The sequence below is a fragment of the Chionomys nivalis genome, chromosome 2 (genome assembly GCF_950005125.1).
Source record: "Chionomys nivalis chromosome 2, mChiNiv1.1, whole genome shotgun sequence".
In the NCBI taxonomy this organism is placed as follows: Eukaryota; Metazoa; Chordata; class Mammalia; order Rodentia; family Cricetidae; genus Chionomys; species Chionomys nivalis.
This window is the reverse complement of record NC_080087.1, coordinates 56,350,347-56,372,876: the sequence shown is the minus strand read 5'-3', so window position 1 is coordinate 56,372,876 and position 22,530 is coordinate 56,350,347. Positions and strand designations below refer to the sequence as shown.

At 41.6% G+C, this 22,530-nt stretch overlaps 1 protein-coding gene across 2 annotated transcripts in view; it reads right to left on the bottom strand.

Annotated features, from left to right (window-relative positions):
• Nucleotides 1–22,530, bottom strand: part of Ak9 (adenylate kinase 9) — a 113,864-nt gene that overhangs the window by 11,409 nt on the left and 79,925 nt on the right. The window contains exons 26-33 of one of the 2 annotated variants that reach the window (XM_057762675.1): nucleotides 21,280–21,499; nucleotides 19,662–19,727; nucleotides 15,248–15,454; nucleotides 12,515–12,733; nucleotides 10,611–10,824; nucleotides 2,792–2,993; nucleotides 928–1,074; nucleotides 600–820 (exon numbers count right to left, since the gene is read on the bottom strand). In XM_057762675.1, coding sequence (XP_057618658.1) covers nucleotides 600–820; nucleotides 928–1,074; nucleotides 2,792–2,993; nucleotides 10,611–10,824; nucleotides 12,515–12,733; nucleotides 15,248–15,454; nucleotides 19,662–19,727; nucleotides 21,280–21,499 — 1,496 coding nt within the window. Of the gene's footprint in view, nucleotides 1–599; nucleotides 821–927; nucleotides 1,075–2,791; nucleotides 2,994–10,610; nucleotides 10,825–12,514; nucleotides 12,734–15,247; nucleotides 15,455–19,661; nucleotides 19,728–21,199; nucleotides 21,500–22,530 lie in introns of those variants that run through there. The other variant, XM_057762672.1, reaches the window with a different exon arrangement.

Here is a 22,530-nt window from a genome sequence, read left to right as displayed (position 1 = left end):
ATAAACAATTATCCAATTGATGCTGCCATTTCAGGCATGACTAAGGAGAGAGTTCTAGGGTCATGGAAGCTTCCACCAAGATTTTAGAAGAGGGCTTGGAGGCCAAGCAGTGTGTGGTAAACTCAATCAACATCTCTCCAGGTGGCTCTTGAGACTGTGTTGCTTGAAGTTGAGATGGGGGGGGCTATTAGAAACAAGTACCCAAACTGAGTGGATTACGTGACAGAAATGTATTGTTGCAAATAAAACACAATGAATGTGCTGGGATGTTAGGGATGCCAAGGATATGGAAGGTTTGCTGAGGAAAGCTGAAGATGGAGCCAGCCCAAGAGAGAGGCCATGTGTGCCACACATGGTTATCCTCGGGGTGGGAGGGGCTGCTGAACCATGGTTTCAGATGTTAGACATAGAGCTGTGGATGTATCATTTGGTCTCATAATATCTTGCTAGGCTCCTATCTATCCCTCCCTTTCTTTTAGACACCTGAGGTTGTCCTCTGGCCTCTCTCTCTCTCTCTCTCTCTCTCTCTCTCTCTCTCTCTCTCTCTCTCACACACACACACACACACACACATGTAAGACATACACATAATAACTTACCTTCCTTTATTTTTTCCATGTATGTCTGTATGTACTTATTCATCTGCTGGATGTCTTTAATGACTTCATTCCATACCCACCACTTACTGTGAAATCCATCAATCACATGCCAGTTTTGATGCTGTTCTTGATAAAACTTCCTGATCTCACTGACATTTTTACGGTACTTGGCATTCTTGTAAGCTATAATCTGTGTGCTGTTGTGCAGTGGATAAGGCGTACTAAGAAGGAAACAGGGCAGGGATGAAAAAGTTGTTGAAGGCCTGCGACATCCCCTGTATGGATGGTCAAGGTCACCCCAGTCCCACAGTTCCCTCAGGAAGATTACCTCTGCTCCATTTTCCTTTCGAAGAGCAACCTCTTGAATATCTCCTTGGATGGCACGTCCAACTCAAAGATGACCATGGGAATGATTGACCTCGTCTCCAAGATATTCATCTGGTTTGTGGTTACAGGGTAGCCATCAATGACCACACTAACAGACAAACAGAAAAGCAGAAATTCCACATTCCTTTTTTTCCTCATAATTCCCTTATGTCTTCCAGAACAGATCTCTGTCTTTGAGTACTCCTAGGCTTTTCCTTATGGCACTGATACATTTTTGTGTGTGTCTTCTCCTCCATCTTTACATCTAAGTCATCCCTTAGACATCAAGGTGGTCAGGACACACATCCACAGCTTTGAAAGCAGAGGCAGGAGAGCCACATTTATCCATCCATATGCTCAGCACCACACAACTAGGTTTTGGTAGAATTTGAGAAGCACATCTCCTATACCTTGAAAACTCTGTATTCCTGGTATTATCACTATAAACACAAACAACAGAATGAATGCAAGCAGGCCTAGATTTGAAACCTTGTCTTGGTTTTTAGCAAAATAGGAGAAAATTCTATTTACCACTTTGGGTGGCTTTAAAGATAGAGAGCAGGTGTGAAAAGCAACTGGAAGAGGGCAATGCATGGACCAGATGCTAAGTGAGCAGCTGTGTGTGCTGGGAGGAGATGCTCTTGCCGTAGAAGATTGGGGAATTTGTGACGTATTTGTGAGGCCTACCACACATGCGCGAGAACAAAGTATGAGAGCTACAGCCCAGCAGTCAGAGATAACAAGATTGTCTGCCAAACTGAAGGGAAACGAAAATTCTTTAAAAATCTCATAGACAAGTCAGAAAGCTGGTCACGTGGCTGGTGGCCATCAGTTAGGGCCATCTGTCCTGAATGACAGGGCCCGCTTGCCAATGCTCTCCAACGGAGTGCAGGGCCTAGCTAGAAGTCTCCAGCAGAGAGGGTAAATGACACAGCCAGCTCACTGTAGTCTGCAAGAGAGTGACATATTGTTTTCTTTTGAACAATACTTCTTTCTACTGGGAAAGGCCACTTGAGTGACTCTCAGGATTGGGGAAAAGAAGCTAGGGTGGCTAAGCAGCCTTCATCCTGGGATTAAGGTGGAATAATCTGAGACTCAACCAAAGTTGTCCTCATTGAGGAAAGCTAAGCCCCAGAGAAGAAATAACTCAGTGTGGATATGCCCCTTCTCCCAAAGGCTGTCACCCAAGAGTGCTCCCAGCCCTGAAACTAGAGGAACTAACTCTTCGATGACTTGACTCAAAGCCACCTGCAGAGGAGCCAGGGGTTCTAAGTATACAATGATCGTGACTAAGCCAGGGGATTCTAGTGACCTGGATCCCAGACCAGAGAGCATTGGCGTTCGCTGAGGTGTGACCAATGGCTGTAATAGACAAGAAGAAAGATCAGCAGAGGACAATGAACTGAGAACAAAGCCGTGTATTCAGTGTTCCTGTCTGAATATGGCATCACAGGAGGGGCACGGCTCTCTTTACAGAGACCTGGGCCTGAGAGGAACCATGTGCCTGGGACCACATCACCCGAGAACTAAGGAGGGCCCTTCCACCCTTCCATGGAGCAGCGAGAACTATTGGGGGTAAGAAAGTCACAGTGGCCTCATCTGTGGACCATGCAGGAGTTGCTGCAGGGAGTAATGAAGTCTTTGGGCTAATCTGCCACGAGTTCAAGCCATGGATCTTGACAGGAAAAGAGAATGTTTCCACGTTAAGTGCTCAGTCTGAGAAGCAGATTGTTCTCCTCCAAACCCGTCTACAGGACCTTTTAAAATAACTACAAGCATCTTGACAGTTATGCCCTCTCCCCTTTCTTCTGCCCCAGCTCCCTTACCCTATAGTATTGCACACACTTTCCATCAGGGAGAGGTCTAGAGCTTGAATAGCAAGTGCATCCGGCACTGTCATTCCTTTGTGAAGGTGCCAGTTGATCATGAGTGACAGCTCCGTATCTGGGTGATTGCTTAACATGCTCCGCAGCGCGTCTCCTACTGACAGACGTTTTAAGCCATATTCACTTGCAAGCTTCTTGGCAACTGGAAAACACAAAACACGAAGCCTATTTCAGTTCACACATTCGTCTGTCAACCTTGCTTTCGGATTCTGGTCGATGGGTCGATGGCACCAACAGCAAGCTTAGCTTCATATTCTTCAAAGAATTGTCAATGCTGTTAGCTTTTCTTCAGGCTTGTGACTTTAGAATCTGGTTAATGAACCAACTGGGTTTGTTTTGGTTTCTTTTTTTAAAAAAATGAATTTATTTTTATTTCATGTGCTTTAGTGTTTTGACTACAGTGAGGGTATCAGATCTTGGAGTTACACACAGCGGTGAGCTGCCCTGTGGGTGCTGGGAATTGAACCCAGGTCCTCTGGAAAAACAGCCAATGCTCTTTACAACTAAACTCTCTCTCCGGTCCCCATATTTCTTTTCTTTTTTTTTTAAATAATCAAACCAATACTTAAGCAGCTTATTGTTTCTGCACTGTAGGGGGAAGCCCCAGTCAATCACCTTCCTTGTAGGGCGGGGTCCCCTGAGGATATTTTTTACTAATAAATATTGCCGGTATGCTCCCCCCTTCCCTTCTGCTTTCCTGTTCTCCGCTGGAACCTCGGTTCTGTAAGTTTTTTCCTTATTAAAGCTGAATATTTTATTATAATTTCTGTTCATTTACGCTGTTACACTGCACGATGCAGCAAATGAGACAAAGCACCACAGGAATGCTGTGTACATTGGTATTTAGTATGCTGCCAAAGGAAACAATGTAACAATCCGGGGGCTGGAGAGATGGCTCAGAGGTTAAGAGCACTGAATGCTCTTCCAGAGGTCCTGAGTTCAATTCCCAGCAACCACATGGTGGTTCACAACCATCAATAGTGAGATCTAGTGCCCTCTTCTGACATAAAGTCATACATGCAGACAGAACATTCATATATACATAAAATAAATAAATAAATAAAAACCAATGTAACAAACCTACTTGACTGGCTTACACTATTCCCCAGTAGATTACACACTGCAATGAAGATAGCAATCCCTAACCGATCATGGGTCTCAATAACCTTCTAGGAAATAATTTTTTTTTTTTTTTTTTTGAGACAGGGTTTCTCTGTGGTTTTGGAGCCTGTCCTGGAACTAGCTCTTGTAGACCAAGCTGGTCTCGAACTTAGGAAATAATTTTTAAAAATCACAAAGGCATACTTTACATTTTGTTTTATTTAATTTATATTTATTTTACATGTATGGGTGCTTTGCCTATGTGTGTGTTGTTGGACCATGTGTATGCAGCACCTGTAGAGGTCAGAAAAAGGTTTCAGATGCCTGGAGTTATAAATGACTGTGAGCTGCCATGTGTGTGTCTAGAATTGAACCCAAGTCCTCCAGAAGGGCAATCAGTGCTCTTAACTGCTGAGCCATTCTCTAGACCCCTACTCTACATTTTAATACAGGTTTATAGCTTCGGAGTGATGTGGGATTCCCCTCTGTAGGTGGTGAATACCATTGGTTAAGAAAGAAGTTGTTTTGGACCTTGATAGGGAAGAGCAGAACTGGGGGGGGGGTAAACTGAATGCTGGGAGGAAGAAGGCGGAGTCATGAAGAAGCCATGGAGCCACTGCCAGAGACAGACATGCTGGAACCTTGTGGTTAGGCCACAAGCCTCATGGTAAAATATAAAATAATGAAAATGGGTTAAATTAAAATATAAAATCTAGCCAATAAGAAGTTAGAGCTAATAAGTCAAGCAGTGATTTAATTAATACAGTTTCTGTATGGTTATTTCAGGAGTCTGGGTGACGGGGAAACAAAAAAGCAGCCTCCTTACTACATAAGAGGAGAGAGAATTTTTCCCTGTGAGTTTATTTGATATTTTAGTGGCGTGAAAAATTGAATTCTAACTTTATAGCTTGGAGGAACCAAAGCTCACTATGAATAGTTATGGGCCACTGAATAGACAGATAGAGGCCATTGAATAGAGAGGTAGAGGTCATTAAATAGAGAGATAGAGGTCATTGAATAGAGAGATAGAGGTCATTGAATAGAGAGGTAGAGGTCATTGAATAGAGAGATAGAGGTCATTGGATAGAGAGATAGAGGTCATTCAATAGAACAGATAGAGGTCATTGAATAGAGAGATAGAGGTCATTGAATAGAGAGATAGAGGCCATTGAATAGAACAGATAGAGGTCATTGAATAGAACAGATAGAGGTCATTGAATAAAGAGGTAGAGGTCATTGAATTGAGAGATAGAGGTCATTGAATTGAGAGATAGAGGTCTTTGAATATAATAGATAGAGGTCTTTGAATATAATAGATAGAGGCCATTGACTAGAGAGGTAGAGGTCATTGGCTGAGAGAGGAATTTATGGTGACTGTTCCCAAGGAACAGGTGAAATCCCAGATTCTGAACCTCAGTTTTCCTACAAAGTCTGGAACCAAATGTGCTCAAATTCTAAAACTAAATGTGCTTTCAAAATTAGGCATAGTGTTAAAAGTTACTTTCCATTTAACAGAGAAGTGAGAAGTCAGATTGTTGTCTATGTTTTTAGCCCTGGGATGGAATTTTATTTCAGATGAATACATTCTGTTGTGCTTAGTAAATACCATTGTCTTGTAAACATTTAGAATACAACTCTTTTGTCATGTTAAGAAATTTAAAACTTAGAAAACTAAATTTAAAAAAATTAAATTAAATTTATTTACTATTTATTTGTGTGTATGTCTCTCTGTATGTATATACAGAAATATATGTACAAGTGCATGAGAATGTGTGTGTGTGTGTAAAAGTCAGAGGATCTCATGTGTTTCATGTCATTCTTCATTTTCTCTCTCTCTCTTCCTCCCCACCTTGTGTGTGTGTATGCGTGTGTGTGTGTGCTTGCATGTGCGTGTGTGTTTTTTGAGGCAGGATCTTTCACTGACCCAGACCTTTCCAAGTAGGCTAGACTGCTTGACCAGGGAGCCTTGGGGTTCTGTCTGTCTCTGCCTCTCTATGCTGGGATTACAAAATGTACACCATCATATCTGATTTTTCAAATGGGTTCTGGAGCTTGATCTCAAGTCCCGTGCCTGCAAGGTAGGCACTTTATCCATTGAGGCAACTCCCCCGATCCCTGGACAAAGATTGTAAAAGAATGATGTTTAAAACATCAATAAATTAAAAATGATACCAATAAATGGGTGAATTAAGGAAAATAACAAAGAAGATGAAAGATAAATTCATTAGAGAGAGAGAGAAATATGCTAGAAAATGACCAATTGGAAATCTTGGAAATGCAAATCTCAATAAATCTAATTTAAAAGAAATGACTGAAAGCATCAGTGACAGCTTAAGTGGAAGAACACCAGAGTTTGAAAACTGAAATTGGTGAATTATTATATTCAGAGAACAATAAAGAAAATTAAAAAAGACTAGACAAGACACTTCAGATCTGTAGGGCACTATCAAAGGGCCATTTAAAGAGTTTAATCAGTACAGACAAAAGGGTAATACAGGCCCAGAAAACCCATTAGTGAAATAATGATGGGAAATTTGTCAAGTCTTGGGAAAGATAGAGATGGCTAATTATAGAAGACAGAATCCCAACTAGACATAATCAGAACAAAAATTATAATTAAGCATTATAATTCAAGTACAGAACAAAGAAAGAATATTAAAATCTTTATGAGAGAAACGTCAAGTCACACATAAATGTTTCTCAGAAGAAACTCTAAAGGCCAGGAGGGTTTCAGTGAGGAGCTTCACACCTTGAAAGAAAATAGATTATTGTACCCAACCAAATCATCCTTCACAATAGAAAGAGAAATAAAGACCTCCTAAGACAAGTATGAATAAAGGAGTCCCTGATACTGGAGAGGAATTGGATGAGATGAACAAGATTCTCAGGGACAAGAAAGAATCAATTTCATATGAAGAGTAGATAAGCAACTGAGAATTAGGAACAAATCAAATACTGCCAATTCAGGAAAGCATCCCAACTCTAGCACAAATAAGGCAGAAATGGATACAGATTATTCGAAACAACTAGAATGGAAACAAAGCAGGGTAGTAGTACCACATGCCTTTCAAAGGCATAGGTTTACTGACTGGACTTAAAACAAGTAAGTTTTAAGTTTTAAGTTCTTGCAGTTTGCTGCCTGCAAGAAACTCACTCTCACCAGCCAAGGTGTACTTAGACGGAAAGTGAAAGGATAGAAAATAATATTCTAAGCAAAGAATTCTGAAAGCAAGCAAGAGTAACTGTATCCATATCTGACCAAACAGAACTCAAACCAAATTAGTTAGAAGAGACAATGGTTATTGATAAAAAGAATGTTATTTAGGGTAATAGGCCTCAGTTCTTAGCTCAACTGATTCCACAATGGGAAGAGCCATTCAGGCCCTAAAATTCAGCACATAGACATCCCCACCAGCCAAAATGAAAACAAAGACTGGCTAATAAAGACTTTCTACTGGCTTAAACCCATGTCCGAATAGTCTTCTCTGGTGGATAACCTACAACAGCACTAAGTTGGTGGGTAGTGGATCTGAATGCGACCAACACACACTGCATTAAATTCTCAAATAGCTATTTTTTTTAAAAAATAAAAGGACTAATGTGATTTGAATGTGAAATGTCACCACCAATAGACTCGTGTATTGAACATTTGGTCACCAGCTGCTGGCACTGTTTTAGGAAGTTACTGAATGTTTGGGGTGTGGGGTATGCCAAGTATTTGACACAGTGATAAAAAAGTGACTAACAGGAAACCATCCATCAGGAAGATACAATGATGTGCATAACCTCAGAGCACCCACTTCCACAATTCAACACTATGGGACATAAAGAGAAAGATTGGCCCAGTGCAACGATAGTGGGTCACTTCAGTAGCTCACTGTCAGCAAAAGTCAACAAAATAACACCAGGATTATAGTATTCTGTAGATCAGTGGTTCTCAACCTTCCTAATGTTGTGACCCTTTAATACAGTTCCTCGTGTTGTGTGGCCCCATATGAAGTGATTTTGTGGTTTTGTTAGAGTAGGCATGGCTTTGCTGGAGGAAATGTGTCATGGTGGGAGCAGCCTTTGAGGTCTCAGAAGCTCAAGTCAGTTTTCTGCCTGCTGCCTGCAGATCAAGATGTAGAACTCTCAACGTCTTCTCCAGCACCATGTCTGCTTGCATGCTGCCATGTGCCCCACAATGATGATAGTGGACAAAACCTCTGAAACTGTAATGAAGCCCCAATTAAATGATTTCCTTTATAAGAGCTGCTGTAGTTATGGTGTCTCTTCACAGAAATAGAAACCCTAAGACAACCCCCAACCATAAAATTACTTTTTTGTTGCTAATTTATAACTGTAATTTTGCTGCTGTTATGAAATATAATGTAAATATCTGATATGTGCTCCCCAGTGGGGTTGCAACCCACAGGTTGAGAATTGCTGCTACAAGGCAGATGTATGTAACAGACATCAACTGAGGCATAGTATATATTCTTTTTTAGCACATGGAAGTTTATCCAAAATAGATCGTGCATGAGGCTGCAAAGTAACTCCTAACAATTGCAAACTGAGATAACTCCCAGTGTCTCAGGTCAGAAGGGAAAAAACATTAGAAATCACAGGAAGAATGGCTATATGAATTATACAAACACTTGGAGATCAGCCATGTTTCTAACGAAAATGGTACCACTGAAAGAGAGAAAAGAGAAACAGGAAAAGATTGTAGAGTCACATGAAAGTGGAAATGTAACCACCAGGACCTGTGAGAAATGGAAACAAAAAAACACAACCATAAAAAATCAGTACCATAAGGAAAACTTGTAGCTATGAGTGTTTTGATGTGGAAAATCCTTTTGTATATGTGTTGATTTTATTGGTTAATAAATAAAGAAGCTGCATTGGCCTGTGATAAAGCAGAATAGAGCTAGGCAGGGAAAACTAAAATGAATGCTGGGAGAAAGAAGGCAGAGTCAGGAGATGCCATGTAACCGCCAGAGGGGAAAGACGCAAGCTGCCAGCTGGAACCTTGCCGGTAGGTCGCGAGCCTCATGGTAAAATAAAAAATAATAGATACAGGTTAATTCTAGAGCTACTTGCAATATACTTAAGTGATTGTCCAAGCAGTGATTTAAATAATATAGTTTCTGTGTGATTATTTTGGGTCTAAGTGGCCGGACACGAACGAGCAGCCTCCTACTACAGTGTTTACACTTAAAAGCCAGAGATATCAATGGAAAAACCTAATGTGTATCTCACTCTTAAAAAACTAAGAATAAGCAAAAGCCATAACCAGCAGATGGAAAGAAATTAACAAAAACCAAGGCAGAAATAAACAAAATAGAAACTAAACAGCACAAAGCATTAGTGAAACATAGAGTCGGTCCTTCCAAAAGATAAACAAAAATGACAAACCCTTAGCTAAAACAAGGAGAAGATGGAGAAACCCAAATAAATAAAACTAGGGATGAAGCTGGATACTCCATCAGGTTCTCTGTAATTCATAGGATAATTAGGGAGAGTTTTGAAAATCTATATGTTTGTAGGGGGCATGGAGGTCTTTAGGTCACAGATAAGCACTAGGGGACCCTGAATGTTAAACACACAGGGTCATTCCTTGTATAACCTGCTCTCTGACCAGAAGCTGGGAGCAGATGTGGTTAATAGCCTGGTGACTTTTATACTATCTGTGTGGCTGGAGACCACACAGGACCCTCCCCCAGACCCTTATCATAAGCTAGTCTTATTCAAGCCCATCTTTAGAACCCACCTTCATGGACTTTACAGTGAGTTTCATTCGAGTCAAGCCTGATCTGTATTTGCTTACTTTGTTCCTCAGAGAGATCTCTGTAATCGTTGTTGTGTACATGGTATTGAGTTAATTATCACCACAAAAAGTTTTCACCAAATTGTGCTGTGGTTAACTATACCTAAAACAGACTACTCAGGGTCAGACTCCAGAAGTTTGAACTAACAACAGCTACTGTTGTGTTGAGCTGAGCTACCTTCTTGCCTCTCACAGCTCACCTCTCTGCTGGTCACGGAGGTTCCAAAGGCCCCTGCATACATCAGTTAGAAAATCTAGATGAAATGGATGATTTCTGGACACATAAACTACCAATTTAATCAAGAGGCAATGGAAAACCAAAGTAAATCAACAACCAAGAATGGGACTGGAGCGGTAATAAAAAAAATCTCCAAAGAAGAAAAGTCCAGTACTGGATCCATGGTTAAAATTATCTTAAACTTTAAAAAATAGTTGATGTAAGTTATTCTCAAAGTATTTCCTCAAATGCAAAGAGAAAGAACTTTATAAATTCATTACGTGAAGCTAATATTGTCCTGTACTAAACCTAATAAAAACAAGAAAAAAATAACAAAATAAAAATTACGGACCAACATCCTTGATGACAAAGAAGTAAGAGTCCTCCATAAAATACTAGTAACTAGTAATTTTTATATTGAGATCTTGTCTCAATCCAGCCTTAATAATTATTATTTAAAAAAAATAAATTCTAGTAAAGAGACAGAGAAAAAGAAACCTTTTTCTACATTGTTGGTGGGGATGCAAATTAGCACCATGGAGACTCCTGGACTTTATGGCTGGCTCCTGGGGACTTGGTGCTGGGTTTCAGAGCTCCCTTGATGCTTGAGGAACAAAGACAGACACACTCACCTGTAGTTTTCCCTGACTTGGGAGGCCCCACAATCATAATTCTGACAGGCATAGAAGCTTTGGGTTTGGGTTGCCGGATGTATTTGATTGGGTTCATCATAAATTTTTCTTTGGTTTGTTTACTAGATAAAAAATAAATATACTGACGGTGGATGACAGGGTTAAGAGGGTTCTCTGCATTCTCAACAGGCTTGATCGTCTCTCCTTCGCTTAGCTGTAATAGGATTAAATTCACAAGTAAGATTTAATTTATAAAGCATTTCCTTCAATATATCTGAAAAAATTGTAAAGTATAAGATCATAATCTTTATTACATAATAAGAAAACCTCTAATTATAAATATTAACAAAGCAACTGTATTCGAAGTGCAGGTTATTACATATCATATTTAGTCCATGTAATGTTTCTAGTTGGTTTTAGTTTATGACAATTACAGTTCTACTTCCCACATAATGACTCATGTTTTAGTGACTGTTTCTGATCGAGGGTATGAGATTGTTATACTCATTCACAAATTCATTTATCCTGACAAACAGACCCACTTCTAAAATGGTATTGTGAATTGCATTGCCCTTCTCCCGTACAATCCACTTATCTTGAAACTCTTATTGCCAATGTGAATGCATGTGGAGATAAGACCTTAATGGGGGCAAGTAAGGTCAAATGAGGGCAAAAGGACAAGCAGTAGGATGGGGGGGTCTTATAGCAGGAGGCAGAAACACAAATGAGCATACGCAGAGAAAGCCCCACATGAGGACACGATGAGAAGGCAGCCAACTGCTAGACAAGGCAGGAAAGACCACCTGTCCACACCTTGATGAAATCCTTTAGAAACATTTCTAACCTTTACAACTATTGGGCTACGGCAATACCACCCTGAGTGTGCCTGATCTTGAAGCTAAGCAGGATTGGGCTTGGTTAGTACTTGGATGGGAGACCTTTAGAACTACTAGAAAATAAATTACATTGGTTAACCTGCCCTGTCTCAAGTTTTACTGCAGTATCGGAAGTGGGCAATACAGGTGGTTCTGCCAGGTTATCTTTTAATTTAGACAGAGTTCTTCCACATTTTTGTATGGACAAAATCCCATTATGCCATTGACAACAGCCACAAAATGTGAAACACCCAACAAAGACAGACTAAGGCGTGGGTATGGAATGGGGTAGGAAGAGTGGATAACTAACTGACATTAGCTCTGAAGATCTTTTTACAGCATCTGAGAGTCAAGCACCATCCTTCCTGAATATGGCAGAGTAGGTGTAAAATAATTCACTCCCTGTAGTGCTTTAAAAGAAAACGGTCCTCATAGGAAGTGTGGCTTTGTTTGAGTAGGTGTGATCTTGTTGGAGGACGTGTGTCAGTATTGAGGGTAGGCTTTGAGGTCTCCTGTGCCCAAGCTATGCCCATTGTGACACAGAGTCCTTCTGCTGCCTGCAGACCTCAGCTCCCTCTCCAGCACCATGTCTGAACTGTAAGTCAGCCCCAATTAACTTTCCCTTACGAGTGTTGTGGTGGTCATAGTGCCTCTTCACTAAGACAGTCACACTGCTTTATGCTTCCCTTTGAGAGGCATGCAGAATAGTGATTCGTCAATAGTATCATCAACATTGGTCTTCTTTCTTAGACTGGAATGCAATTCCTGGCTGACTGGGAATAAATGCTAGGGATACAGATTTTTGGGGCAGGGGTACAGGGTTCCAGTTCCATGTTATGTACTTTTTTAATCAAAAGCAAAAATGAAAGTTAGATTACTCCATTTTATTTTTTAAAAAAATGGGGGGGCAAATTTTTATAACTGCATTATACAATATTTACAACTTTTCAAAATGACTACGTCTTCCTAAACAACTTAAAAAAAAACAAAACAAGCATGATGATTTTCAGACGAATTGTCTGACGTTACCTTTACAGGGTCCCAGTAGCCAAATGAGCTTATGTATTTGTAGGTGAAGGCCAGCATTTTATGAGCAAGGTGTGGGGATACTGGATAACACTTCTCAAAAATGCTTGCACGGTTTTCCACGAGGGGCTTCAATTTCAAGTTCAACACATACTGCACAATGTGAAGTTTCCTAGCTCCATTAACTGTAATTATTGGTACAAGAACCTTCTCAAATTCTTCCTGGTAAGAGAAACGATAAAGCCTGATACTTAGTGCTTCTGTTACAGCATATACACAACTGGTGACTACATAGTCATGTAAGGCAAGTATCTTTTAGCTTTACCAGGGGCTGTCTCTAGGGAGATAAACCCATCCTGACCTAGGTGTCCATGCTGTTCTTGGTCTATGACAAAGGACCTGCTGCCCTGAAATATTCTTTTCACAAAACTAAGACACTGTTGACTGAGTTTTCTGTTCTGTCCAGTTCCCGTAATCATTAAGTCCCAAAGAAATCACACAGAGTTCTACATTAACTATAAACTGATTGGCCCATTAGCTCAGGCTTCTTATTAACTCTTAAAACTTATATCAATCCATTATTCTTATCTGTGTTAGCCATGCAGCTCAGTACCTTTTTCAGTGAGGCAGTCACATCTTGCTTCTTCTGTGGTTTGGGCCAGGACTGCGTCCTCTTCCCAGAATTCTCCTGTTCTCATTGATCCGCCTCTACTTCCTGTCTGGTTGTCCCACCTATACTTCCTGCCTGGCTACTGGCCAATAAGAATTTATTTAAAATATAATGGACAGAATACAGACCATGGTCCCACACCACTTCCCCCTCTTTTTGAGAAGTTAGAGCTAATGGCCAAGCAGTGTTTTAATTAATATAGTTTTTGTGTGGTTATTTCAGGTGTAAGCTAGCTGGACAGCTGGGACAAACAAGCAGCCCGCTCCCTTACAACAAATGGCACCCAACGTGGGGCAACTGCATCTATATAAAGCCTAAAAAGTAATTTTAGACAGAAAAGAATAGAGTTAAGCACAGCTTATTGAGAGCAACATTTTTTTTCAGGTGGGGTCTTCTTGCTAGAGTCAAGTGCTCTCATTTAAGAGAGGCTTCCTGACTCAGCTTTAGCTGCAAAATCTTGCAGCTATTTTATGAGGTCCTGCCACAAAACACTTAAATGGTGTTGATAAAAATCTGACCACATGCTTTTTGGTTTTCAGCCATAGCAGGAAAAAAGCAGAGGTAGAAGGACCTCTGTGAGTTCAAGATGTGGTGGCACACGCCTTTAATCCCATTGCTTGGGAAGCAGAGGCAGGCAGATCTTTGTAAGTTCAAGGACAGCCTGGTCTATAGAGAGAGTTCCAGGACAGCCAAAGATACATAGAGAACCTGTCTCAAAAAGCCAAAAATTAAAAGTGAAAATAAAAGAAATAGAGGTTAAAATAAAGCCACATAAGTTTGAAAAATACACAGAGAGTCTGGATACTGTGTGTTATTATATTCTCTTTAAATTGTTTGAATGCTTAGGAAAGAGCAATAGCTGCTAAAATATATTTATTTATAAATGCAAGATAGATTAATCCAAGATAGATATTTTGAAAATTGAAGTCAAAATGTATGTTACTTTGGAGAAGAGGATTTGCTTTTGTTTCTACAGGAAATGAGAGGCGGTGAATTCATTCTGAGTTAAGAAAAATCAGGTTTGATCAAGGAAGACCACCTGAGAAATCTCTGGTAGGAACAGATGACCTGGATGTCAGAGTTCTACATCCAGAACAGATTCAAGATGCTGCCTGAGATGATCAAGCCTTACAGGATACTCCAGTCAGGACTTGATCATAATTCTAAATTTTCTTTAGGTCCCCATAAGATTATCAGTGCCCCCAACCAGCAGGAAGTAGCCTGGAGAACTATGCCCACATTAAAAAAAAATAAGTTATGGATATTTTCCTTTGTTTAGAATGTTGGTTACAAGTTGTTATGGCTAATGGTCAGCAGAAAAGCTAAACAAAGGATATTAGATTCAGAGTTCTTGTTTTTTTTTTCTTTTTTTTAAAAAGAGGGGGAAATGGTATGGGATTATGGTCTGTATTCTGTCAATTATATTTTAAATAAATGCTGATTAGCCAGTAGCTAGGAAGGAAGTATAGGTGGGACAACCAGACAGGAAGTAGAGGCGGGTCAATGAGAACAGGAGAATTCTGGGAAGAGGAAAGCTCTCTTGGCAGTTGTGACCTGATCACAGAAGAAGCAAGATGTGACTGCCCCGCTGAATAAGGTACTGAGCCACGTGGCTATCATAGATAAGAATAATGGGCTAATAATGGGCTATATAAGCTATAAGAGTTAATAAGAAGCCTGAGCTAATGGGCCAATCAGTTTATAACTAATGTAGACTTCTGTGTGATTTCTTTGGGACTTAACAATTGTGGGAAATGGGCAGGACAGAAACCCTGACAACAAGACACTGAGCCTAATGACCCTCCTTGCATTCTCAAACTGTCACTTGTTAAGCGATGATGAAGGGATGGCCATAACCTGTATTATTTGTGGTGGCGAAGGGATGGCCTAACTCGTATTTTTTGTGGTGGCAAAGGGATGGCCTAACCTGTATTTTTGTGGTGGTAAAGGGAAGGCCATAACCTGTATTTTTGTGGTGGTGAAGGGAAGGCAATAACCTGTGTTTTTGTGGTGGCGAAGGGATGGCCTAACCTGTATTTTTGTGGTGGCAAAGGGACAGTCATAACCTGTATCATTTGCAGATTGTTCATTTCGGTTTCAAACTTTTCTCCCATCTCGGTTCGCAGGCGCTCCAAGGCTTCTCCTTCCTGTTCTTCATCCTCCTCACTCATCTCCTCCTCGTCTTTTGGGAACTCTTCTTCCAGGATGTTTTCAATATCCTCCTCTTCATCAGGCTCATCATCACTGAAATCGTCATCATCTCGGAAAGCACTCTAAGGAAGAGATGGTCCCTTTTGTGTCTAGGAGAAATTGGTGTCAGGGGACACTGCCGACCAATAACTGGGAGTATTTTGTAATAACTCGATATTGGTTGGTGAGACAGTAAGAATGTAATGACAGGCACTCAGAAACTTAATGCCATTAAGATTCTGACATTGTGATGGTCCCACAAGCAAACAGACAAGATACTAGTATGTTTTTCTTTATAGTTTTTAGAAATAATATTTAATGCAGCTCACAGATGACAAAATATACCAGCTGCATCACCAACTTGAAGAAAATCAGTTTCCTTATCTATAAATAGCTCACAGGATTTAGGGAGCATTGATTGAGTTAATACATGGAAAGTCATCGACCCACATAGAGGAATGAGAACTGACTCCTGAAGGGACCCTAGCCAACTGGAGCATGGAAAATATGACTCTGACAGGCCTTGCCCTTTCCCTTTCCCTCTCCCTTGTCAGCTATAGATTACAACCCTAAAGCTAGGCACCCAGGTCTATTCCCTTAATTGGACTGTTTCTTATTCTAGACTCATTCCTGAGGCTGACCAAAAAGGCCCAGCTATCAAAGTATTGAAGGCCAGCAACCAAAAGTTCCCTTCTGGTGCCCGATTTAACATCTCCAATCAAAATTAAACACCTCATCCTAACACAGGGTTTCCCTTTTTCCCTTTATAAACCGCCATGTGCCTGTGGGCCATGTCTGTCTCCTCTCTACCCACAGGCAGTTCTTTGTCCCTTCCAGACAAATACCCTTTCTCCTCTCCCTTGTTCCCTTCCCCTTCTCCCTCATCGTCTATCTCCTGTCTTTGTCTCTCATCCCCTGCTCTGTCTTCTCTGAATGATGAACTACAAGCTCTAAGATGAAATAAACCCTTTTCTCCCGAGAGTGCTTTTGGTCATGGTGTTTTATGACAACAACACAAATTAAAATAAAAAACAATTGAATGGCTTGTTACAGTTTGTGTGTGAGTGTGTGTGTGTGAGTGTGTGTGTGTGTATGTGTGTGTGTGAGAGAGAGAGAGAGAGAGAGAGTTCTCTCCCTGTGGTATTAGAGAGTAACCTTATGGCCTGACATTTGCTAAGCAAGTTCTTTTGTTGTTCTTGGAATTGAACTGAGGCTGGTACATGCCAATCAGATACTCTAAGACTGAGTTGTTCCTCAGTCATAGCTGTATTTCATTTTAAACATCAGTGGTATATGTTTTTCTATAGAATTGTCCTGAAAGCTGTAAGTGTGTTTAAATTTCTTCCCATATCAGGAGAGGGACTGAACCAGCTACCTAGGATAGAGTGGACCTGAGGAAGCAAGCTCCACAGGAGCAGAAGCCAGGAGCCAATCCAGCCTCGGGAGCCAACTCAGTCCTGGGACACTGGCAGACCAGGACTGAGCCAGAGACCTGGTCCAGAGACAACAGACTCCACAGGAACAGGTACAGGGGAGTAACTGCTGAGTGAGTGAGCCAGAGCCAGAGCCAGACCACTGAGGGTTCGGCTGTGAATCTGGGACCTTCAAGGGAGTAGACCAAAGCCAGGACCCCTGTGGTTCTGGGTGTGAGTCTAGGACTTTCTAGGAACTAGGCTTGAGCCAGGACCTCTGCCAGTTTGGGCATGAATCTGGGACCTCCAAGGGAGTAGGCAGGAACCAGGGATCTCTGCAGGGCCAGACATGAGTCTGGGACCTCAGAGGGAGTAGGTCTGAGCCAGGACCTCTGTGGGTCTGGGCATTGGTCTGGGACATAAAAGGGAATAGGCAGGAACCTGGGGCCTCTGTGGGTCTGAGCATGAATCTGGAATCTCAGAGGGAGTGGGCCTGAGCCAGGTCCTCTGTGGTTCTGGGTGCACCTGAGCCTGGGAACTCCGAGGCAGTGGACCAGAGCCAGAAACGTTTGAAGGACCATCTCCAAGCCAGGGACTTTCTGCAGGAGGGGATCCAGACCAGAATTTTTAGAAACAGGTCAAAGCCGGTAACCTAGGTCAAAGAAGGCCCGAGACAGCAAACTCCAAGGGAGCAGACCAAAGCACAGGAGCACTGAGTCATCTCCAGGGACGTGGAATAACCGATGGGATAACTAGAACTGTGACACTGACTGTACCATGAGGAACAACCGTCTGAGCTTTGGATTCACTGGCACCTAGAAGATTAATCAACAGAATCTCAGACAGCCCCAACCATACCTATTAGAGGAAAAGATGAGTAGAAAAGGTAAGAACACACGCAACACCACAAAGAGCAGCACAACACCAGTAAAACCTAAAGACCCTACAACAGCAAGACCTGAACAACCAAATATAGATGAAGCAGAAGAAAATGACTTAAAAAATAACTTCAAGAGAATGTCTGAAACTCTTAAAGAGGAAATGAAAAATTCCCTTAAATAAATGGACAACTTTCTGGATAAATATCACTTACCAAAATTAAATCAAGACCAGATAAGCAAATTAAACAGACCCATAACTGCTGAAGAAATAGAAACAGAGAAACAGTCATCAAAAGTCTCCCAACCAATGAAAGCCCAGGGCCAGATGGTTTCATCTCATAATTCTACAAGATTTTCAAAGAAGAACTAATACCAATACTCCTAAAATTATTCCACACAATAGAAACAGCAGGAACATTGCCAAACTCTTTTTATGAGGCTACAATTACCCTGATACCCAAACCACAGAAAGACATTACTAAGAAAGAGAATTACAGACCAATGTCACTCATGAACATTGATGCAAAAATATTAAATAAAATATTGGCAAATAGAATCCAAGAACACATCAGAACCTTCATCCACCATGACCAAGTCGGCTTCATCCCAGAGATGCAGGGATGATTCAACATATGAAAATCTGTCAACATAACCCACCATATGAACAAATGAAAAATAAAAAACACATGATCATCTCATTAGATGATGAAAAAAGCTTTTGACAAAATACAACATCCCTTCATGATTAAGGTCTTGGAGAGAGAAGGGATACAAGGAACATACCTAAACGTAATGAAGGCAATATACAGCAAGCCAATAGCCAACATCAAACTAAATGGAGAGAAACTCCCGGCGATTCTACTGAAATCAGGAACAAGACAAGGTTGTCCACTCTCTCCATATCTAGTCAGTATAGTTTTTGAGGTCGTAGCTAGAGAATTAAGATACAAAAGTAAATCAAGGGGATACAAATCAGAAAAGAGTCAAACTCCCACTGTTTGCTGATGATATGAGAGTTTACATAAGCGATCCCAAAGAGTCTACCAAGGAACTTCTACGACTCATAAACACTTTCAGTAATATAGCAGGATACAAGATTAACTAAAAAAAAAAAAAAAAAAATCAGTAGTCCTCCTGTACACAGATGATAAAAGGGCTAGGAAAGAAATCAGAGAAACAACACCCTTCATAATAGCCACAAAATGACCCAGCTGGGATACAAGCATTCAAATAGACGAGCCTGTGGGGGACACTTCACACTCAAACCCTAACACTGTGTATAACCCTTATGTGGTTTAGCTGCACCGGGGTCAGCTAGGTTAATGTGCGAATAACTGTTCCCAAGATAAAACAAAACCCTCGGTCCCCACTGTCTGACTGCGATGATTCGGACTCCCCATCTCATCTCACATCCTGAGACAACCAACGTTTCAGTTCCAGGTCAGCCTTAGGGGCTCCATCTACCCCATCCCTGTGCCTTTGGCCTGTCTCTGTGGTGGTAGCTGGAAAACGAGATGAAAATCCCAAAGATGAAAACGCGCCGTGTATTTTGTACGAGAATACTTCAGGGTCTTTAGCGGTTTCTTTCACTATGTGCTCATGCCAGGTGTGGAGGCATATGCTTTTAATCACCAAACTTAGGAGGCAGAGGCAGGAGGATTTCTGTGAGTTCAAGTCTAGCCTCTTCTACATAGCAAGCTCCAAGACAGTCAGGGTGACATAGAGAGACTGTCCCCAAACAAAACAAAACAAAACAAAACAAAACAAAACAAAACAAAACAAAACAAAACAAAACAAAACAGTATTTTGATTATAAGTATAAAAAAGGTAATTTAAAATAGCATATACCATGACAAAAATAAAAGGAACAAAAGTATGTGTCATCTCACTACTCCCCTGTGAGCTCTGTTAGGTTTTGTAGACTTTTGAAACGCATCCTTCTGTGTTTTCAACTGTTGAGATCATAGTGTTATGCTTTTAAAAAAACATCTACTTACATCCCCTCTCCTCTTTCTGTCCCTCTCTGAGATAAGTTCAGCTCTTCTCTTAGCAACCATATCGTCCTGTCAAAGAAACATTTACAAGTTTACAACAACAACAAAAAATGATAAAGTCACTCGTTAGGTATCCCTGTACCTTCTCCAGCTGGGGCTAATACGTGGGAGAAGGGTACCGACACTCTCCAGGAAATCAAGCAGTGGCGATTGTCAAAATACATTCATGTCCTTCTGGGCTACCTCCCTCTCAAGGGGTAAACACCCTCACAGGCTCGCCCACTCTAGCCTTGAGCTCCTTCTTCAGACATATTGTACATTTGCTTCTTTGGGATGGGGGTGGCATTGGATTTTACAGAAATCTCTTTTCTTTACCATGAAGACGCATCTTTGAAAATACATCTAAGGAAAACACATGCCTGTTGGATATGGCCAGAGAGAGGGAGGATGACCGTGACCTGTTGCAGGGCCCTCCAACCTAAAACAGTGAGTCTGTCCACATGCCCTTGCGGTTTTGGTACTGGTTGGCTCAGGACTCCCTGAAGTTTAACTAACTATAGTGTGCCTACCAGAAGCGGGCACTACCTTAGGCATTCTTCTCAAAATACAATATCAAGTCCGGCAGGCAGTGCCACCGACTTAAGGGTGAGCTAACAGGAACCCGGAGAAATCTCTGCGATGTCACTCAGGGCATTCCCTGAGGAGGAAATCCAGAAGCAGCTGGTGCGGCTGCTGCAGCGAAGCGCTTGCATTTACTGCAGTCAAAATAATACCATCGGGAAATGGGTGTGGGACAGGACTGGACATCAAGACCCCATGGTATAACTTGACTCGGACAGACTGGTCTGCGAGCGGCTGGAAGAGTGAGCTGGAGTACAGAGACCAACCCAGGAAACCACTGGTGGGTCAGCAGGAGAGCGCTAGTGTGAACCCAAAGACCCCCAAATCGGGAGAGACGCAGTGGTGGGTGGGAGCTCGGGCACCAGCTGCCAAGATCCGCTGCCTTCCAGCTCTCTACTGCGCTTGCTGCCTCCGCCGTGGCCTTCAGCCTGCTCCTGTGCCTGGTGGAGGAAGGCCTGGACACCACGAGTTTTGAAAGAGAATCATTAACAAGTTGGCCATCAAAACAGCTTCAGATACACCTGGAACTCGGGCGGCAGAGACAGTCGGTCTCTGAGTTCAAGGGCAGCCTGATCTACATAGGGAGTTCCCAGACAGCTAGGTTCACATAGAGAGAGACCCTGTCTATAAAAACAAAACCAAAAAAAGCTTTAAATAATTTTCAACTCTTATTAAAGAATGAAATATTTAGCCGGGCGATGGTGGCGCACGCCTTTAATCCCAGCACTCGGGAGGCAGAGGCAGGCGGATCTCTGTGAGTTCGAGACCAGCCTGGTCTACAAGAGCTAGTTCCAGGACAGGCTCCAAAGCCACAGAGAAACCCTGTCTCGAAAAACCAAAAAAAAAAAAAAAAAAAAAGAATGAAATATTTGATGGAAAATGTTTTCAGGCTCACTGTGGCATTAAAACCCGAAAACTCCATTCTTGTGAAGACTGAAGGTTATTGACCCCAAAAGGCAATGAACGGCTGTATCCCCATGTGTCTGTACTGGATATGTACCCTGATTTTTGTCTTCAAGTCTTTGATGAGTTTTTTCCGTTCTGATTTCCTGCGCTGTTTTGTTTTCCACTTCTGAACCTGTGCCGGAAGGAGCCGGTCAAAGATGTCTTGGTCTTCCACATGTATTACAACAGCGGCATCCGGGAAAAAGCCACGCTCTCCTAGAAACTGGGCCTCCTCTGGATACCGCGGGAAACCGTCCAGGATGAAGCCGGTGGAGCTGGGTGGAAATTTGCACAAATTGCTTAAAACATAGATATTCCAGGTAAGACACACTTAAAAGACAGACATTCCCATGTTTCTCTAATATTCAGAACTATCTTTCTATCAGCTACCTTGCTACCAGTTTCTATGTGACATCTACGACATAAAAACAGAGGAACTAGTCTGTGAGAGGAAAGGAACCAGTGGGAGCGGGCAGGGTAACAGAGAGGGTAACAACATGGTGCTGTGAGCAACAGACAATTATATATATGTACGAAGGTGTTATAACAAGTTCGTTATTTTATATGGTAACTTAAAAACTCAAGTATGTAAATATTACATTGTAGATCTATTTATACTATGTGTTGGTGAAAAGGGCAAAACGTGCTTGGGCTCACAAGCGAGCACTGGAGAATCTGGGAAAGTTAAACTTGCAGATGCTTCAGAGGAAAGAGGTGTTTAGCTTGTTCCTCCTGGAAGGCAGGGGATGGGTATAGTTCATAGCCTGCCAGCCTTTGCTGTCGGAGGAGCCAGGACTGCCCATAGCTTCCAGAATTCATATTTCCCTTATCCCAGACCCTTCCTCCTAAAGCCAAGAGCACTACTTCTGTGTCATGAGACTCAGGCGCCTTGTGCACTTTACAGCAGCCCAGGTGACTTCCGGGTTATCTTAGGGCCAGACATGGTATTAATCTCAGTCATTCTGCTTAGACCCTAATCTTGAGCTCTGTTTCTGTCAGTAGAGTCCATTTTAGGGATGAAGTCACACGCATTCTGTGAAGAGCTTCAATGTAAATACGTCTTAAGCTTTGTTGTACTTACAGAGCAGAGTTGATTGTTATCTGAAAACTTTTTCTCAAAATTGTACTATGCTTAAATATGGCCAAAAAATTAAATAAAAAAAAGCTGATGTCAGACTCCAGGAAGTCTTGGCTCAGCACCAGTTACCAGAATCGGGCTGAACCGAACTTCTTTCTTGTCTCTTTACAGATGTTCTCCTTGTTTGCTATAGAGTCAGCAAGGACCCTCCACATATTATCTCTGCAT